Genomic DNA, 19,490 nt, shown 5'->3' with positions numbered 1-19,490 from the left:
ACTAAATCATCTAACAGGAGGCTCATCGTCAACCTGGCTAGCGAATAAACACTCGCATGATCTCATATCTTACATGCCTCTTAGGTCTCCAGGCTTCTCATTCGGTTGAATACGATCCTATTGCTGCAAAGCGTTCCACACAGGGTTTTTGTGTTTCTACCAATGAGTTAAGGTCTGCGGTGTATCCCTTGGCCGCGTGCCAGCGGAAAAGCGGGACCACTTGGTCGCATTGGAAATTCGGATTCATTCATCCACTATCAGAATTAGAGAAATCGTGCACCGTAATATCCCCCAAGATGGCGTTTGGCCCATTTCCCAACCAACCTCTGCCTCCACCTTCCATCCGCCTGCCGATGGCGTAATAGGAACAGTCCCGCTGCTCCCACCGCACTTTACCACTCAACAGTTAAAGAACCCCTGGTCATGCTGCGAGAGAACGCCGCCAGCTGCGCCGGAAACCAAAGCAGGCATATAAGAGCAATGGACGCGAGAGTGGCTATAGAAGAAGAAAGCACGCGTCCCAGGCTGCTCGTCATCGTCTTGTTCTTGATCCTGTTCGTCTCCTTCGTCGTCTTCTTCTTCTCCCTGCCGAAAATCTCCCACCCCGGCCCCGAGCGCTCCGGCACAGGAAGATAGCGCACCATGGGCGCGCCAGCGGCAATCCCCTTGGACGCCAGGTCCGCCAGCATCTCCCCGGCATACGGGAAATAATACCGCGCGACCAGGCGGCACAGGAGTCCATCAAGAGCTTGAAGGCGCGTACTCATCTTGGCCGCATGGGCGACGCCGCTCATGCGCGCTCGGCGCGCGGCGGCGACAGACTTGAGCAGTTGGCTGGTTTCGGCCGGCGATGGGCGCTGGGTCTTTTCTGGGTTGTGCTGGAGCGCTTGATGCAATGCGTTGGCCAGCGCCGTGGCGTCTTCCATGGCGCAGTTGGCTCCTTGGCCTGTATGAGGCGCGATCTGTACGGCCACTTGTGCATTAGCCACTGGAGGGACAGGGCATGGACGAGGAGGGTTGTGGGGAAGGAGGGGGTGGCTCCACTTCCCGCAAAGCTTGAGAGGGATCGGGAGGAAGGGTGGCGATTTAAAAGATTCGTTCGTACCTTGTGCGCACTATCCCCGATGCAAATGATATTCCCGTATGTCCACTCGGGTAGGACGTACTCATCTAGCCTGGTAACATTAAACGTCTCGCGAGCACCCCAGACGTCTCCAAAGGTGATATCCTGCCAGAAGGGCTCTCGGGCTAGAGCAGAGCAACGACGCACGGCATCTTCAGTGGAAATACGCGGGGCGGTCATGTAGTCATATTTCCGATCAAGCTTGTAGAACAGAAACCAGTACAGCCGGCCATTCTTGCCGACAACGCTGAGAATGCTCCAGCCCTTGTTGTAGCATGTTATTTGCTCTCCGGCGGGGAGATTGGGCAGCGCTGACGAGATGCCAAAGACGCATCCATACTCAACTCGCATTTCTGCAAAGGATGTCAGTCACGACACTGGGATTGAAAGTCAACACGCCTCTGTCGATGGCTGGGAGGGGGTGTAGCTCACGCTTCTTTTCACGCGTCGAGGATGTTCCAGAAAGCCGCCACATCTCTTGCCGGATAACGCTGTGGACGCCATCAGCGCCAACGACAATGTCCCCATCGTAGCAGGCCCCAGAGGCAGTATGCACGCGTAGACCGTCGGCCAATTCCTCGACTCGGAAGACATTTGCGTTCACATGGAGCTTGTCCGGGCACGGCAGGCTAGCTCCGAGCAGCTCCAGGACCTTTTGCCGATCTAGAAAGGCCAACGGGTAACCGAACCTAGAGATATACAAAATTAGTGGGGCCGAAAGGACACGTGAGCACTCAAGGTGTGCTGGATGAACAATCTGAAGACACATACCTCTCACGTAGCAACCTCGGATACTGACTGGTATAGCTGAACCCATCGGGGTAGTTCAGGTGGGCCTCCTTGAGCGGGTGTATCAGCTCCTCGAGTTCACTGTAGAGTCCCAGTTGCTGCAGGATCCGAGCTCCATTGGGCATAATGCCCAGCGAGGCGCCCTCCTGTGGAGCCACCTCGGCCCGCCTTTCCAGGATGACATAGTCGATTTGGGCGCGGTCGAGGCAATGGGCTAAAGTCAGCCCCGCAATAGATCCCCCCACAATGATCACCCTGAATGATTTCTTGTCCATTGTATGTGGTGCTGAAACGTGGACGTGGCTGCTGATCCGACAGATATGTTCAGAAGGCCGGGGATGCCGAGGGTATATATGCCTGAGCTCATCTACACCACCAGTGAGGTGTTGACGAGCATAAGCCGGACTTCTAGAGATAGATACCCCGCGACAAAAGACACAAGGTAGTACCGCGGTAGGTTTACTCCGCAACAAAACTGCGAACTCCCGGACCGAGCCTGGGTGAGATCGAATCGAAAGTAAAGGGCGCTGATGGCACCTTGCATGAACAGGTATACCTTATGGGATGCCATTGTACACCTCGGAACTAGCGGCGGACTTCGAGCCCTTGTTAGGGGATGCCCGGCGTCGTGTCGTACAGAATGGGCTCTGCATTGCATCCACCGGATTCCATTCGACAACAGTACTTGTTTGCTTTGTCGGCCATACCGGGTTCCCAAGTTACAGAAAATCCCATCCGGCATCACATCCATTAGAGAGCGGTGATTGCGACGCAATGCACCCCTTTCATGCCTGAGCATCACTCTACCCAGCTTTGAGCTGTCCCCGGCCAAGTAGTACACGCTTAGTATACACCGAAGGCAGTTCTGGTGGAATGAGAGAGCACGTCGCCCAAAAGCTTGAGCCACCTTTTCAGGCACCATAAAGTAAAAGGTTGTTGGTCAGACGACTTGTTTCCCATTCAATCCTGTTTCCACGAGGTTCGGATATTCGGCAGCCACGTCCTGGTTAAGATCCTCTCTCGCCACACGAACACCATCGACACTATTGAGAGTGAGGATTATGCCTACAGTCAGGGCTTCGAATCCTTGTCATCGGCGCGTTGTGCGTCTACGGTGGGCGGGACGTAGCGCAACGAGGAGAGGATTCGCACTCTTGGTACTCACCGTCTGCAGTCTGGCTAGCCACACCCTGGCCAATGCCGTCCTATTCCCTGTTTCCCGAAAGCCCACCTCGCACGGAAGATTTCAGTGCCTACCTCCGAGGAGGATGGAAGGTTTGTTCGTTAATAGGACTTCGCTTACAAGGCCGTGGAAGGGGACCAAGCTGCATCTCGGAAGAACCTGCACTCGCATGCTTTTCTGATTTGCGTAGAAAAAAAATTAAGTGATTGAGAAGAGTTGACTTAAGGTATAGCTAAGGACTAGCATGTCATATTCCCTTGAAAAATTTGAAGAATTCAAGTGAAAAAGGAAAAAAAAGGAGAAAAAAGAACGAAAAGACAAGACCACCAATCACGGCATCTCCTCCCCAGCATCCGTAGCCATTGTCCAGGTAAGCATCAAAGTATTATCTCCCACGGCAAGACCAGGAGGGCAGGCATGTCCATAGCGAAGACGTACCCAGCATAGCTTAATGAAGCAACAGCTTTTTAGCCAACCTTGTACAGCTCACAGAGACTCAACACTCTCGAAGAGACTATCTGCGACCATCTACATCAAGGACAGGTGATTTTCTTCTCGTAAGCGGAGACGCGGTGACAACCTCCGGCGCCTGCCTGGTGCAGGGAGATCTCGACCTCTCTAACGATACCACAACTCGCGCTCTCTCCCCACTATAGCGCGGAAAGTCAGTCCGGATACTCAGTACCAGCGGCTATACAAAATACTTTCGTCTGAGAATAGATCGCTGCCCCTATGGCGCGGCCGCTCGTCGATCATCCGACGCGAGTGGCGTCCCCAATTGCGGCCGACTGCCAAGGAACCGTGTGCAATCAGGTTCCGCGTCGAATATCGCCGGGCTTGTACAACCATGGTCGGGCGTTCGGATCGAGTCTTGAGTCTTAGAGTGTGCGTGGTTACAGACGGATGCAAGATGCTGTCGCCTCGTTGTTCCCGGCAGGAATGCAATCCCCTGTCCGTATCTTGCCCACCATGGTCCAGGAGCTTTTCACAATCGCGGGTTTGTCACTCCGTGGGTCACGCGTTTAATCTACTCCGTCAAACAAGCATTCTCGGATCTCGGGCTAGATCGTGGTGTGAAGCTTGATTTTCCTTTATCTTGACAAGAAGAATGTGCAATACAATGTAGGCGGGTCTGCCTGCTCAAGTGAGCAGCACCCAGTCTGTTAATGGCTTCGAAAGATCCATAGAAAGACCACTGCCCACTGCATGAGAGCCAGTGAATGCCGGCTTCGACTCGGCATTGGGCACGGTCAATCCTCGGATGGGTACAATGGCAAGATACTCCGAACCACTGCACACAGCCCATATCACTAATGGACCAGCTTTCTATATCCAGGCGTAACCATCAACACACAACACAAGAGTCCATTCGAAAGGTGCTGCAGGATAATCCCTGCATGGTATCCGCAAACTCAACAGGTTCTGCGACCAAGGATTAACGTGTCACACATAAAAGGCATATCACAAGAGGTAGTGTATCGACCCAGCACGGTGCGCTTCACACAGGTTCGATCAAGGTTTGGGTCTACGCCACCTGCTACGGCAATCTTCTCATATCCCTGCTCTCATGCATGTGATACGTCGCGCCGTGAGGCGCCTTGGAGGGACTGTCCTTGGGCTTAAATCAGGGCGGATCCACGAGGAAGACGGCCTAATGGCATATGACTATGTAAGTTGAATCGAAGAGGCTGGTGAGATCGTCAAGAGAGGTGAGGGTAGTGTTATCTTCTCGGTACGTCGGCGGCTTTACCAAAATCTGACGTTAGCAAAGACGGTGAAGAAGGAGAAAATCGTTCTTTTCTTCTTCCTGCTTACCCCGAGATCAGCGAGATGGCTCAAAACACTTTTCCCGGGAGTCGGTTCCGTATTACAAGGTTGCGAGTGGAGTATTACGCCGTCAATTACTCCGCATGATCGACACCAAGATCGAGACTAGGGCTGACAGTGCAATTGATCGTGCTTTCTTCACCTCTAGATCCGAGCCTGAAATGATGTGTCACTTGTTAAGACCGTGGGATCTGAACCAGGGCCCGCGACCTAATCTCACTCGTGGAGTCTGTTGACCATGGATCTTCGCATTGATGGGGTCCGCTTGGACAATAGCTTTGCTTTAGGAAAGCTCTTCGACCGACCGAATCACTGTTGATCTGGAAAATCTGTCAGAGTCCGCGAGGTTTCGTTTGCGGCCCGGAGTTATTGGGGACTCTGCTGCTCTGCGGCAATACTCTGGCCGTTTGATGCTCAATGAAGTCCATGCCAAAATAAATAAAACGGTGGAATCCAGTTGATGTTGGTATCTTTTTCGAGAGTAAGCCCCTGCAGTCAGCATCCATAATGCACTTGCCCTCCATCTTTTCGCTCCTATTGCTCGTCCCCTCGCTCCACGCAACCACCACAATAGTCCCCGCGTTGCCAGCGGACCAGGTCTCCCAAGTCACCTGGACGTCTGGAAATTCATCCTTTGACGGCCCGAAAGTTTCCCCGATCAATTCCACAACGTGGACAGATTGGTACTTTGAGGCGGTCGAATCCCCCACCCCAGGCCCTGCGCAAGCCAGCATCGTTGTCGCATTTTACACGGCAACGCCCGGCGGCTTTGATCTGCTTTCTGGCTTCGCGAGCGCAGGGTATACCAGCCTCACGCTGGCCGAGGCCGAAGTGACATGGCGGAACGGGACGACAGAAACGTTTTTGTTCAACGCGACCGAGGCCCGCATCACCGTTGTTGGCGATGGCGCTTCTGGGCTGTTTCGTGAGGACCACGACACGTGGGCTTCCTTTGCTGGCTCGCCGGGCATGTCCCTCTACCGGGTCGACTTGCGGTCAGCCGAGATCTCGGGGTCTGTGACCCTACGATCGGCGAGTGCACCATCCATCCATCCATGCTCTGTCTAGTATCGATATTTAATGACTCGGCTAACCGTACATAGACTGCGCCTGCACATTATCCCTGTGGGCCCGCGGGAGCAGGGCAAAACCTCCAGATCGCACCGAATATTGGCTGGGCAAACGCAGTGCCAGACGCAGAGGCCACCGTGCAGTTCACCATCCATGACCAGCCGTTTGAGTTTATCGGGATTGGGTATCACGATCAGGTGCGCGACTGACATTGACATTTAATCCATCCGATCACACACATGGCAGGTCTCAATGCTGACAATACCAACCCATCCAGAACTGGGGCTCCGCAAGCATAGCGGCAAACGTCGGCTCGTGGTACTGGGGCAACGGCCGGGTCGGCGACTATAGCATCGTCTGGTACGATCTGCTCACGCCCGAGGGCGAAAATACCGTCGCGGCATATGTTGGCCGGAACGGCGAGGTCCTCGTTGCGCAGTGCGCGGGCCTCAGTGTGCGGCCGTACGGAGCAAATGCGACGTATCCGCCGCTGATCTCGACGGGGAACCCGACTGGCTTTACGGTCACAATTGACCTTCCTGACGAACGGGTCGAGCTCATGGCGACGGGGACCTATATTACCGCCGGCGGTTGGGAAAACGCGCCGTATACGCGGTGGTCTGGGACTTTGCAGGGAAGGATTGGCGGCGAGGACCTGGAAGGGAAGGCCATTTTTGAGGAGTTCAAATTCCTTACGGGATAGCCTCGTCTGGGTAGCTGTGCACGGATACAGAGCAATGAAACCAAGGATGGGGCGGTGATATGTTGACGCCATCGCGCTCTTGTTTGGGGACAGTGTCAGTGCACTATGCTGTCCGCCACACGTCGCTGAATCACGCTCGTCAGCCTCGTTCGCCAGCTCTATAAGTGAATTTATGCATCACTGAGCCTATAACCACCAAGGCAAGATTTTGGCGCAGTGACCTGACCCGTGTACTCTGCGTCAGACCCCATTTACCGCTCTATCGTACTGGAATCGTATCTAATATTACTCGGTCGACACTCCTGATCGTTCGTCTGATTATGCTCAACTTGCCTGTGTCTTCGCTAGCACCAATGTAAGTCACTGTGCGGCTGGGGACATCTTGCTGCTCATTGCAAGACAGTTCGGAATTTTGACAGTTCTACCGAAGTTGTTTTCTAAGACTATCTTTAATTCTTTCGGTAAATGGGGAATATAGAGCGTCTGATTGGCTTTCATATGGTCTATTACTCGTGGCTCTTATTATCAGGCAGGTAGCGAAAAATCGGAGATTTTCCATGTTAAATAGGTATCGGTTGGTCGCCTCTGTAGTGGGCCGGACTCTACTCTTCGCGAACCTCGCCTATCTTCCATAACCGAATATGCAGGAATAATGATGCCGAATCTTGGGCGCCTTAGCAGGCACAATTCCCCACTTGGCTTCTCCGAAGCCGAAGCTTGTCTCCGTTATGACTGGAGAATGAGTGCGCGGCCCCCACGAAAAGCGGACCCACAGCCTCAGCTCGCTTCAAAAAGCCAGCCAGGGGGCGAGACGACTTCTCTCCCAACCAAGGCTCTGCGCTCGCAGTTCAGCCACTATGCTAGAACCGGACCATACCCTGCCCTCGAGACCAAAGAAAAGATACAGTCGCCGGGCGCGCACGGGATGTGAAACGTGCCGGATCCGCCGAGTCAAATGCGACGAGACTCCCGGCTCATGCCGCAACTGCACCTCGACGGGCCGAAAATGCGAGGGATACAGTATGACACGCCTCCCAAGATGGCGAAACCGCAACAGCAACCGCAACCAGCCGGGGCTGGGACTGGGACTTGTCGAGGCCGACCTGGGCGCTGCCCTTGCAGGCAAAACGTCTGATGAGCGGCGGTGCTTCCACATCTTCCAGAACCAGACGATTCCCATGTTCGTTAGCCTGTTTGACTCGGCGGATATATGGCATGTTGTGCTCCAGATGTGCCAGAGCGACCCCTCAGTTTGTTACGCGGTCGTTGCGTTCAGCGCACTGCACGAGGGGACACTTGTGCGCCAGGGATACCTCCGCTCGCCAGATAACGCGTTTAGGGACTTTGCCTTGAAGCAGCATGGCAAGGCGCTGGGATCATTGGCGCGGAGACTCGGGTCCAATGACCCTGAGATGAGGAGCGTTGCCCTTGTCTGTTGCGTGGTCTTTGTCCTGTTCGAGCTCCTCAATAACAACTACAGCGGGATAATCGTGCACATACAGAATGGAGTTAACATCTTGGCCAACGCCAAAGGCGCAACTGCTCGGGCGTCCGTGATCAGCGGGGCAGTGCATCCGTCCTGTCCAAGGAACAGCTCCGGGTTTGAAGTGGCCCTGCGGCGAACCTTTGCCCATATAGACGTGCATTCGTCCCCCTTTGAATGGGCTCGGCTCGCTCCCAGCGTCGATCAACATTTTGCGAATGTGATCGACCTCGACTCGTGCCCCGTGTGGTTCGACAGCCTGAACGGAGCCAGAGAGACACTCGATCCCCTCATCAACAACGTCTTTGCTCTCTGGAGACTGGCGCAGCCCATCCTGCGGACGCGATATTCAGACCACGACCCTAGTTACCACAATCTCATGGCAGAACAGCCCAAGATGAGAATGTACCTGTCGCGCCACGTAGCAGCATTCGACACATTCCTAGCCCTCCACCACCCTCCTCTAGCGACCCCCCGGGAACTACGCAGCCGAGACGTCATCCGGCTGCACCACCTCGTGCTGTACATCAACGTCGAGGCCTGCACAAGCCTCTCCGAGATGATCTTCGACAACTTTCCCCGCGAGTGGAGCGAAGCAGTCGACCTCGCCGACGACATCATCACGAGCTACATCACCGAGTTCGGCGCGAACCTGCCCAACCTGGTCATCGACCTCGGCGTCAGCCTGCCCCTCAGCTGGATCTCGCTCAAGTGTCGCGATTTCACCCTGCGCCAACGCGCAATCGACCTCCTCCGCCTGTGGCCGCACTCCGAGGGGCTGCACAATACGACCCTCCTCATGAACCTGGGCCAGGCAGCGTGTGATGTCGAGGCCGAAGCGCTGGACCCCGTTACCGGGGTCGTTCCCGAGGAGGGCCGCATACGCACCGTCGATATCCAGATTGATCAGGAAAAGGGTCGGGGAATGGTGACACTGAGTTACTGGTTGTCGGACCCGCGAGCGCAGCATTTGTTTAGGCGTGAGCGTGTGTTTGAATTCGAGGGGCCTAAACAGTTTAAGATATCCAAGAAACAAGACCCGCAACCAGATGAGACTTCTTGGTCCTCGGCGTCGAGGCCAAGTTACGCGATAACATAAGACCAATGCGGTCTATCTCATACCATACTTGCACTTGTTTTTTTGAAGGATAGTTATGAATTAACTGCTCCACCATCGGCGCCTTAGTTAGCGCCCTAGTTCTAAGGTTAATTACCGAGTGTAAGTAGCACTCCAGCGATAAGGTCGCTACTATAATATAAGACTGCCAGGAGAGCAAGGTCGTTGGCATGGGTAATGCCTTTTCCGCTATTGTAGACCTGGTTATTCAACACACTCGGGCATGACACAAGAAAAAATAAAAAAATAAAACACATAAGTAGTTATCAAAAGTTTGCCTTTATTGAGCCTTTGGGGTCTAACTAACTGGGAACAACCTTGCACTAGGCACTCGTACCAGTGCGGAGCGGGTTCAGATTCGTCCAGGAATCGCGGACCAGACATCGCGTAATGGAAATGCATCTTACCGGGGGTTGGTACGAACACGCACATTTGGATATGGGTTGATCGAGTATCCGGTTGCGTTTCTGTCTAGGACCATAATCCCGTATTCCTTCCTTGTACCAAGGAGGTCACTGTACTTTATACAATAGCTACCGGCTCGGTGGCACTCGCATTAGCGCTAATGCGGTGGTGGCACCCTGGCGCCTAGAACAGTGAGAAAGTGCGAATCATCTGGGGTATGCCTCAGCTGCAGCTAGCCCCGCAAGTTTTAATGGTAGCTTCCGGGGCTTGGGTGAGTGTACAGACACAGTCGAGGGTATTCGGATATTAATGGGGAATCCGGGTATCCGGGAATCCGGACCCTCGGCACGCAAGCGTCGCGACCACGGGGTCCACGATCTCGACCGCGAATAAGCATTTAATCTACTCCGCATACGGAAGGACCCACGATGAATAACCATGAAAAATTGCTTGTTCTGACTGCTCCCATCCTGGATCTACAGGTTGAAGTTACACCGAGCCACGGCCCCGCATTTAACATCAGCCCCAAGCTCACGCTGACATGACGGCGAGTGCAACCACACGAGTATAAATATATGTCGTCTTCGAGCCCGTTGGGTATCTGTTCTTTAGTCTCTAATGTTTTCTCGCGCCTGGAACTTACGGGCAGCTTCAAAGATAGTCGCACTCTCACCCACTCGCTACTCAACCATGGCCCCGCTCACCCTGTACAGCTGGCCAACACCAAACGGCATCAAGGCGTCCATCACCCTTGAAGAGCTTGGTATCCCGTACAAGGTCGAGCCTATCAACATCTCTACCAATATCCAGAAGGAAGAGTAAGCACGTGATGTCCATATCATAAACAAGGAAAAGTCATGCTAACTCCCAAAAAAAGGTGGTACCTAAAGATAAACCCCAACGGCCGCATCCCCGCCCTGCTCGACGACGACCAACGTGTCTTTGAAAGCGGAGCTATCATGCTTTATCTAGCCGACAACTATGACCGGGAGAGAAAGATTAGCTATGCGCCTGGCACCCCGGAATATGTGGAGCAGCTATCCTGGTTAATGTTCCAAATGGGAGGGCTTGGACCGATGATGGGTATGTCTATTGTCTTTCTGTGTCCATATTTTAGTCGACTCCGTTTGGTCTGCTTCCCGCTGCCGGTCCGCTAACACTAATTCTCATCTCCTTACAGGCCAAGCAGAGCACTTCCGGCTCTTCGCCACCACGCGCTCCGACTATGAAATCAAGCGGTACATCGACGAGACGAGGCGGCTTTATGGTGTACTCGACTCGCGACTCAGGGAAAGCGCGTATCTCGCTGGGTCCAAGTATACCATTGCGGACATTGCAAACTTCTCGTGGGTTCAGATCGGGCCGGCTGCCCTGGAACTCAATCTAGCCGAGTGGCCGGCGTTGCACAGGTGGGTAGAAAAGATCAGGCAGCGTGAGGCGGTACAGAGGGGAATTGTGATTCCAAAGACGGATACGACGCCTGAGCAGATGCCTGCGCGGTTTAGGGAATATCGGGCGCGGATTGATGCGATGGGGAACACGGATGTTCATTAGTTTGACACGGACGTCGGCCGTGATTTATGATCAAAACAATACTAGATTGATGTAATTCTCAGCGAAAAGCAAAATACTACAAATATGGTGGTCGACTGACAACGAGGTGGTTAGATATCGTCGATCATCCGAAGTCACCGCGCTATGGTACAGATTTTGATGGAATGCGTCAGAGTAGAGAGCATCCCCCCTGCAGAACAAGACTAGGGTTACTTAGAGTTATTCAGTTCTTTTGTCAAAGAAGGTAATAGTAGACAAAGCTCAGACTGGCTCTAGCTGGCCTTATCCACCAGGTTCCTACCAGCATTCTGTATGCTGGTAGCAGGAGCGGAGGACCAATTATAATATTTCGCCCTACTGGACTTAAACTCGAACAGAATGTTTAGCTTTTCCAAGAATAGCTTGTTGCACAAAGCCTCTGCAGGACATGCTTTGAATCAGACTCGGAATATGCCTTTCAAGACATTTTCCTCGAAGAGGCATGACAGTGGGAACCTTCTTTGCTAACCTCATATATCATTTGAGCCTCCACATTCAGGCCGACGAATATGGCAATGAAGGTGGCATTAGGGTTCATGGGCAATGGTGATTGAAACTCCTTTGTAAAGGCAAGTCTACCGTGGTACGTCATTGGCCGTGTCAACTGACAAGCAAGGATGAAGAACCAAAGAACAACACCTGGAGGGCATACAAACCGAGGCCAAGCCATGAAGATCATGCGAGGCAAAGGAACAAAGTAATGCAGAAAGCCCCTTTAGTAATATGTTCGAATGTATACCAGATACGAAGACCACTCAGCTCCTACAACTCCTCGGCAGGAAGCTTAATTTCACGGCCTCCAGTCTTATAATAGAAGTCCGCATATCCCCTTGGACTTGCCCTTTGCATGATATGAACTCATTATCAAAATCAGCCAACCGCTTAGCATGGGTACTACAGCTAAGAGGACTGACTGCAAGTCATAATCTCCTGACCTTTAATGCAAAATGAAGGCACTTTTGGATCTATGTGTTAGGCCACATGTGGATATTTAGAGTAGGTCTTTCATGCTCCTGACCACAGGGCGCAGCGATGCTCCAGGGAGTGAGGATAGCCGACACCCACATGACAAATCTACCGTGTATTGTATGCCAGTACTTGTATCCGACCAACGAAACTCGCAGCGCCTATCTATTTGGCAGCCCATTCGGAATTACACGCGTAATGGAGCTTATCTAAACATCTCCTAGAACCCCGCACTCTCAGTTGAGCTTCGTATAATGTTATTCTGATCCGTTGGACCAGATCCTGAATAGGTTGCTCTGTCGCTCGCCGGGATGGCCAAGGCTATTTAGCCGGCCCCCCTGGTTGGCGCTGGCCAGCTACACAATTAACCAGCGTGTAGTACCTAGGTTGACTCCGAAGAGATGGAATAAGTGCCACAAAGCATGCCAAAGCTGAAGCGGGCTCTCCAGCGACTCGATCCCGCGCATAAAATTCTGCACGGATTCATATCAACCCGGAGCCCGAAGATACCCAGGGCTTGGCGACCGAGCAGCATTTACTGCCAGTCAGTTGTTTGCAGTATACTAGGGGAATGGAGAGTAAGCACATGTGCTAATTTAGTCACTCTCGTGGTCATAAAATGTATTATAGTGGTGACCGACAACTTGGGTACACGGCAGGGTAGCGAGCCAATAGGAGCGCTGGAAATCCGAATACGAGCTGTTACTAGGTACCTTCACACAGAAAAGATGAGCGGTAACGAGTGACTCCGACCAGCATTTGCATAAAAAAAACGCCTGGCAGGCCTCGGAGGACAGGTCTGTTTTACATGGCCTTGTCGCCGCCCTGTGAACTTTATTTCCAAGAAATATTCAACGCAATGTCAGCGGACACCATGACAGAGGAGCATAAAGACGAGCCTGAGGCGCAGACACAATCACCCAACGAAGCTGATCCGGAGTTGATTGTATCTTGGGATGGCCCCAATGACTCTGCCAACCCCATGAACTGGAGTATGCAGCGGAAATGGGGAATTATCGCGATGATCTCTTTTGTTACCTTCTTAACGTATGTCTGCCTTTGCTCTGTGCGACGATATTGACGGAATACTCACTACAGTGGCCACCATCTTAGACCACTCGCCTCATCAATGTTCGCCCCAGGCGTCCCAGAAGTAATGGAGGATTTCAACACAACGTCAACTATCCTCGCAACCTTTGTGGTCTCCGTCTACATTCTCGGCTTCGCATTCGGCCCGCTCATTGTCGCCCCGCTGAGCGAATACTACGGGCGTATGATGGTCTACAACACCTGCAACTTCGTCTTCTTCGTTTTCAACATTGCGAGTGCCGTCGCCCCTAATATAGCCGCGCTTGTTGTGTTTCGATTCTTTGATGGTGTTGCCGGGGTCGCGCCTACGACAGTTGGGAGTGGGAATATTAGCGATATTATGCCGACGGAACTACGGGGGAGGGCAATGGCTCTGTGGTCACTTGGCCCCCTATTTGGTCCCGTAATCGGTCCCGTTGTTGGCGGGTACCTCGTGCAAGGGACGAGCTGGCGATGGGTGTTTTGGGTTCTTGCAATTGTGGTAAGTGTCATATCACCCCAGAGTCACTAGGTTTCCTCCAGATACCAGCTCCGCCTTTACTCATGGTCGATGCCTCCAGGGCGGCATCGTGATGGTCACATTCCCCTTTATCGTCCCTGAAACCTACGCCCCGACCCTCCTCGAACGCAAAGCCTCGCGTCTCCGCAAAGAAACCGGGAACCCAGGCTACAGATCTCAACTTGACGACGGGATCCCCTCAACACAGCGTCTCCGCCAAGCGCTCGTCCGTCCAACACGCATGCTGCTCTTCTCACCCATCGTCGCCGCAATGTGCATCTACATTGCTGTCCTCTACGGCCTCCTGTATATTCTCTTCACAACATTCGCGCCAGTCTTCCAGGGGCAGTATGGGTTCTCCTCGGGGACGAGCGGGCTTGCGTTTCTTGGGAGTGGGGTTGGGATGTTGCTCGGGTTGCTCTACGCGGGGATCCTAAGCGACCGCGCGATCAAGATCAAACTCGCGCAGGATCTGCAGCCCAAGCCTGAGGACAGACTACCCTGGTACATCGTCCTCCCGGGGTCATTGAGTATCCCCGCGGGACTGTTCATCTACGGCTGGGCAACGGATAAACAGATCCACTGGCTGCTGCCCGAATTCGGCAACGCGGTGACGGGCTTTGGTATGATTCTCGTTCTCATGGGCGTGCAGACGTATCTCGTCGATGCGTTTACGGTCCATGCGGCGAGTGCCATTGCGGCGTGTACGATTCTGCGCAGTTTAGCCGGTGGACTTATCCCGCTTGGGGGGCTGCAGTTGTATGACAAGTTAGGGTTGGGATGGGGGAATAGTCTGCTCGCTTTTATTGCCCTCGCTCTGGCACCGATTCCGATTGCTTTTCAGCTTTTTGGGGAGAGGTTGAGGGAGAGGTCGAGGCCGCCCAAATAGGGATGGGGGAATTCATGAGGACCGCGAAATGGGCATTATTGTGGTTTAGATCATATTTATCAGTCAAATGTCTATCTGCTCCTGCGGCCATGTCATCCAACAATGATATCTCTCATCCAAGACGGGGTATATTTGCATCAGCAGTCGCCGACTCAGGCCCTCTGTCCACCACATCCATTCAATCTGTCGCAGTGCCACGCAAAAGTGTGCGAAAATGGCCAAAGCATAGGGGTCTTCCTGTAGCAGTAGATCGAGGTACCGATCCGACAATTCGAGGATCCAGGCGAATACATCGCCCGTCTGGAGGCTGGGGCCTTCCTCCTCATTCACGGCCATAGCCACCCCGAGGGTCTTGCTCAGTGCATCAAGGGCCTCCGCACAAATATCCCATAACGTCTGGTCGTGGAAAACATGGTGGTATATAGCCTGTCGTAAGTCCCTCGTAAGTTCCCGCCCACGTTCAATCGATCCAAGATCGTGAAAGGATGATGTCGTCCTCAGCCGGCTCCCATAAACAAACATCGGCCGCAGCGGCGTCATCAGGAAGTTCTGATTGGTATGCTCGATAACCGTCTTCATCCCCCGGATAAGACGAACCCATTCGGCAAGAGGACCCTGCTCAGCAAACAAACTGAACTCAGCGTGGGCGGTCGCGCAGCACGCAAAAATGCACGTCAGTGCAGAGAAGAGAAATAGCCCGACGCCATTATCCGACGCTAGAGATGGGAGATGTGGTGTCACCAGTTGGACAGCCGTATTATGGTGCACGTGTGCTTGGGATAAGCAGGTGGCCCGTCGCGCGGGGTCCGAGCGCGCGAGGTGGAGGGCCGAGACCGCGAGGAGTGCGTGGAGGACGGCGGGCATAGTAAACCCCACGCGGGGGGTCTCATCGCGCCAGATTGCTTGGACGATGGAGTTGCTTGAGAGTGTGTAGCAGGTTGATGTTATGTAGTGGTGCAGAAGCTCCATGTCGAAGAGTTGGAGAGTGGATGTGAGTGGCACCTGCCGCTGTGGGACTAGGGCTTCTTGGGCGGTTTCCCCCAATGCAGCCACCCTCTGGCTCGCTGGGCTGGTGCTCCGCAACGGGTGAATGGGGGGCGGTTGCGTGAAGCAACTGCCAGTGAAGTTGTGCTGGGGAAGCGCGGACAAGCCACCGAAGGAGCAGCCCACCTTATGCCGTGCACAATTACGGCAGACCGGCTTTACTTCGTCACACTGCGGCCTTGGTAAGGACATAATGGCTGAGGGCGGGGCTCGGAAGCTTACCTTAACCTTTCGCCTTTTGCATTGCAGACAGCCTAACTTTGATTTGCGATGGGCACGGCGGCCATGGGCCAATGACGCCATGCTGACCAAGTCCACTTTTCAACCCTGGATATAGGGTTAGTGCCTCAGGAATGAGGGAGCATGTTGTTTTGAGGAACTGCGGCTTGTGTAAGAATAGATCCAGAGCCCTCTGTAAAGACTCGGTAGGAAGCAAAGATTGGATTAACTGAAGCTCGCAGCGGGCCTGCAATCAATATTGGAGAGGGGCAGGCGGACTAACTAGAATCAGGAATGGAAACGAGAACGAGGCAGGAGGCCCGAGCGGCGCTAGCTCACAGGAATGTCGACAGAGAGCAGGGGTTTCGCCCATAGAATTATCGTCCGGTAGTATGTACGGCAAATGGCAAGACCGGAGTCATGTGGCTTGGAGAGAGCGTGATAGTCACGCACCATGGCCAGTGGATAAGAAAAGAATGCGGTAAGATCTGCCCAATCCAAGGTCTTCTGCTACGGCTTACAAGTTACAATTCAGGCTTCCAGCACTTCCTTGACTCAAGAGCTGAACAGGGGGGCTATGGGCCAACTATCAGCGCTCAGCTAGAGCAGTCTTTCTTCCCCTTCCACTTTTCAGGCGGGCTTGTATAGTAATCAGCCTTTTTGTTTAGCCCCTTTGCCGCAGCACCTTCTTGGCTCTTCGGCAAAAGCCCTAAACTGCCGCACCGCCGAGGTTCAGACGGCCATCCACCACAACCTGGGAATCGTAGTGTAGCAATCAAAATAGAGAGAGGACAAGAGTCAATCCTAGTATTCAGGTAACCCAGTGCTGTTGTGTAGTTTTTCTTCCAGATTCACACGGATTCGCAGATGCGGCGATGGATATTAATAGTGAGTGGTAAAGCCTACCACGAGCTGAATAAGTGCCGTTAGCCAATAGATGCAGCAATATCGAACCCTGAAAGACAAGTGATCTCGTCTTAGTATTCTGATAGAGGCCCTGTTTTAGTCTGGTTCAAACCAGCACATGGGGCCACTAGGTTGAAAGCATCGGGCGGAAGCGAAACCTGGCTATCATACCTCTAAAGGCGATGGTTTCAATCTCTGTAAGAGACAAGTAGGGTTGCAAGGGTGTCTCTTCACTTCTAGGGCGGCGTGGTATCCTGGCCAGGGTTGAAGCTCCCGTAATCCTGATCCCAGATGTCCGTCTCGGAAGGATAGTTACGACTGAAGATCGACAGCAGATCGCACCTCCTGCACGCACGGCGGTGTCTGTATGAGGTGCCATCCATCCTCGGCAGTAGGAGGACGAGAGCCATTGCCAGAAACTTTTTTTTTCTCGCTCGGAACGAAGACGCACGAGGGTTTTAATTGCCGCCCAAGAACAACATCCCCTCCCCTCTCCCTTGCCCGACCCCCACTATACAATGAGGGTGGGTCGTCGAGTGCGGGTCGGGTTCGTATTCGGGTTCGGGTTCCATGGTTATGCAGATTGGATTAAGTACTGCAGGGAATTGAGGTTGTCGATCACTTTTCGTATCTATATATGTGGAGTAAAGTGCACGATCCGACGTCTCAATCCGCCCAGCCACCAATTGCACGACAGGTACTGTACGACAGGATCACTGTGTTCTTGGACGCTTCAATAACAATGTTCGACCACGTCTATCTCCTCGGTTATGCACTTCCGGGTCCAAATTCCAGCCTGGTGATCGCAGGGTCGACGGTTCTTACTGCACCCAGTTTACGGATATGATTCTTTTGTCACTAACAAACCAAACAGGTGCTAGTATACCTCCTCACCAACGCCATATACAACATCTACTTCCACCCGCTCCGGCGCTTCCCAGGCCCCGTATCTCACGCAATCTCCCGAATCCCCTACTTCTACCGCGCCTGCAGCGGAACCCTCCCCTTCGACATGCTATCCCTGCACGCACGCTACGGCGACATCGTCCGGATCGCCCCCGACGAACTCGCCTTCTCGCACCCGGATGCCTGGAAGGATATAATGGGCCACAAGAACGGGTTGCCGGAGATGGCCAAGGCTGATTGGTTCTACCGCCCGCTCGTCGACGAGCCGCTACATGTCGTTAATGAGGATAATGACCAGCATAAGCGGCTCCGTCGGCAGCTTGCGTATGGGTTTTCGGAGAAGGGGATGAGGGAGCAGGAACAGCTTATTAGGGGGTATGTGGAGATTTTGCTTGGGAAGCTGCGCGAGATGGCTGGGACGGGTGATGCGATTACAATCTCGGACTGGTATAATTTTACCACGTTTGATATTATTGGCGATCTGGCGTTTGGGCAGCCGTTTGGATGCTTAGAAGGGTCGGCCTATGACAGGTGGATTGCGAGTATCTTTGACACGGGACATTTGGGGTCGTACCTGCAGGCGCTGACGTTCTATCCGTGGCTGCGGAGCGCAATCATGGCTCTTGTCCCGCAGTCGGTCAAGGACGGCGCGCAGAAACACAAGGATCTTACAAAGAAAAAAATGCTGCAGCGGATGGCCATGCCGGGTGACCGGGCCGACCTTATTGAAGGGCTGCTGAAGAAGAAGGATCAATTGGTCGGTGGAACACACCCGTCCACACATTCCCCTGGAGACAGCTAACAACGGCAGGATCTGAGCGTCGAACACCTGATTGCGAACGCGGAAATCTTGGTAATTGGTGGCTCCGAGACGACCGCGTCCCTGCTCAGCGGGGTCACATACCTGCTTCTCCGAGACCCTGAGTCTTACGAGAAACTGAAGCACGAGATCAGGTCTACATTCCAGACCCAGGAGCAGATTAATATGACTAGTGTGAACAGACTTACCTACATGCTCGCGTGCCTTGACGAGGCCTTGCGGATGTACCCTCCGATCGCCAACGGGCTTCCTCGAGTGACTCCTAAAGGAGGAGCTACGGTGATGGGGCAGTATATACCCGAGGGCGTAAGTTACCAGGAAGATCCATACTCCTGACTTGGCACAGAGTGCCCACTAAGCTAGTTTGTCAACGACAGACTAACGTCTCAATCCACCAATGGGCCCTCTACCGACGTGAAGACTACTTCGCAGACCCAAACACATACCACCCCGAGCGATTCATGGGAAACGTCAAGTTCACCAACGACCGCCGTGAGGCGTTTCAACCCTTCCACTTTGGGCCGAGGAATTGTATTGGGAGAAAGTACATCGTCTGTTGTCTTCTTGATCTGGAGCCTTGCTGATCCCAAAGCAGCCTTGCGTACAGCGAGATGCGGCTCATTCTCGCACTTGTTATATTCAACTTTGACATGACGCTTGCGGATGAGAGTGTTGATTGGATGGATCAGAAGAACTTCCTGATGTGGCAAAAGGGTCCGTTGAAGGTCTATCTTAGTCCACGGGATTAGAGATCATGAGATAGGACACGTGTACAAGGTTAAGAGCCTATTCGGTATTCGTCCTCTCCTCTTCACTTCCCTGTAATCATACCCTAGGGTGTTGAATAAAAATTCTGCC

General features: G+C 53.3%; 7 protein-coding genes across 7 annotated transcripts; 5 read left to right on the top strand and 2 right to left on the bottom strand.

Moving 5' to 3' along the window:
• Nucleotides 1–392: 392 nt before the first annotated feature.
• On the bottom strand, nt 393–2,187 carry BJX68DRAFT_263606 (FAD-dependent oxidoreductase; the record flags this gene model as incomplete). Its single annotated transcript, XM_071044733.1, has 4 exons — nt 393–962; nt 1,106–1,476; nt 1,556–1,812; nt 1,895–2,187. 4 exons carry the CDS (start codon nt 2,185–2,187, stop codon nt 393–395), a joined length of 1,491 nt encoding a protein of 496 aa, XP_070902269.1.
• Nucleotides 2,188–5,429: 3,242 nt separating this feature from the next.
• On the top strand, nt 5,430–6,696 carry BJX68DRAFT_263605 (uncharacterized protein; the record flags this gene model as incomplete). The annotated part of the gene is made up of 3 exons (XM_071044732.1): nt 5,430–5,939; nt 6,026–6,190; nt 6,271–6,696. 3 exons carry the CDS (start codon nt 5,430–5,432, stop codon nt 6,694–6,696), a joined length of 1,101 nt encoding a protein of 366 aa, XP_070902268.1.
• An 857-nt stretch (nt 6,697–7,553) lies between these two features.
• BJX68DRAFT_279566 (Zn(II)2Cys6 transcription factor) lies at nt 7,554–9,959 on the top strand (the record flags this gene model as incomplete). Its single annotated transcript, XM_071048766.1, has 2 exons — nt 7,554–9,107; nt 9,637–9,959. 2 exons carry the CDS (start codon nt 7,554–7,556, stop codon nt 9,685–9,687), a joined length of 1,605 nt encoding a protein of 534 aa, XP_070902267.1. The 3' UTR covers nt 9,688–9,959.
• A 432-nt stretch (nt 9,960–10,391) lies between these two features.
• On the top strand, nt 10,392–11,255 carry BJX68DRAFT_263603 (glutathione S-transferase family protein; the record flags this gene model as incomplete). The annotated part of the gene is made up of 3 exons (XM_071044731.1): nt 10,392–10,519; nt 10,579–10,784; nt 10,882–11,255. The coding sequence occupies 3 exons, from the start codon at nt 10,392–10,394 to the stop codon at nt 11,253–11,255; spliced, it is 708 nt and encodes a 235-aa protein (XP_070902266.1).
• Nucleotides 11,256–13,119: 1,864 nt separating this feature from the next.
• On the top strand, nt 13,120–14,737 carry BJX68DRAFT_263602 (MFS transporter; the record flags this gene model as incomplete). The annotated part of the gene is made up of 3 exons (XM_071044730.1): nt 13,120–13,307; nt 13,374–13,830; nt 13,910–14,737. The coding sequence occupies 3 exons, from the start codon at nt 13,120–13,122 to the stop codon at nt 14,735–14,737; spliced, it is 1,473 nt and encodes a 490-aa protein (XP_070902265.1).
• Nucleotides 14,738–14,800: 63 nt separating this feature from the next.
• BJX68DRAFT_253334 (Zn(II)2Cys6 transcription factor) lies at nt 14,801–16,084 on the bottom strand (the record flags this gene model as incomplete). Its single annotated transcript, XM_071042703.1, has 2 exons — nt 14,801–15,952; nt 16,004–16,084. 2 exons carry the CDS (start codon nt 16,082–16,084, stop codon nt 14,801–14,803), a joined length of 1,233 nt encoding a protein of 410 aa, XP_070902264.1.
• A 1,564-nt stretch (nt 16,085–17,648) lies between these two features.
• Nucleotides 17,649–19,381, top strand: BJX68DRAFT_279562 (cytochrome P450; the record flags this gene model as incomplete). Its single annotated transcript, XM_071048765.1, has 5 exons — nt 17,649–17,723; nt 17,781–18,569; nt 18,624–18,938; nt 19,010–19,176; nt 19,228–19,381. 5 exons carry the CDS (start codon nt 17,649–17,651, stop codon nt 19,379–19,381), a joined length of 1,500 nt encoding a protein of 499 aa, XP_070902263.1.
• Between the last annotated feature and the right edge of the window lie 109 nt (nt 19,382–19,490).

The sequence above is a fragment of the Aspergillus pseudodeflectus genome (assembly GCF_044049435.1).
Source record: "Aspergillus pseudodeflectus strain CBS 756.74 chromosome Unknown BJX68scaffold_8, whole genome shotgun sequence".
Classification (NCBI taxonomy): Eukaryota; Fungi; Ascomycota; class Eurotiomycetes; order Eurotiales; family Aspergillaceae; genus Aspergillus; species Aspergillus pseudodeflectus.
Note: the sequence above shows the minus strand (reverse complement) of the source record. Positions and strands in the feature narration are given on the sequence as shown.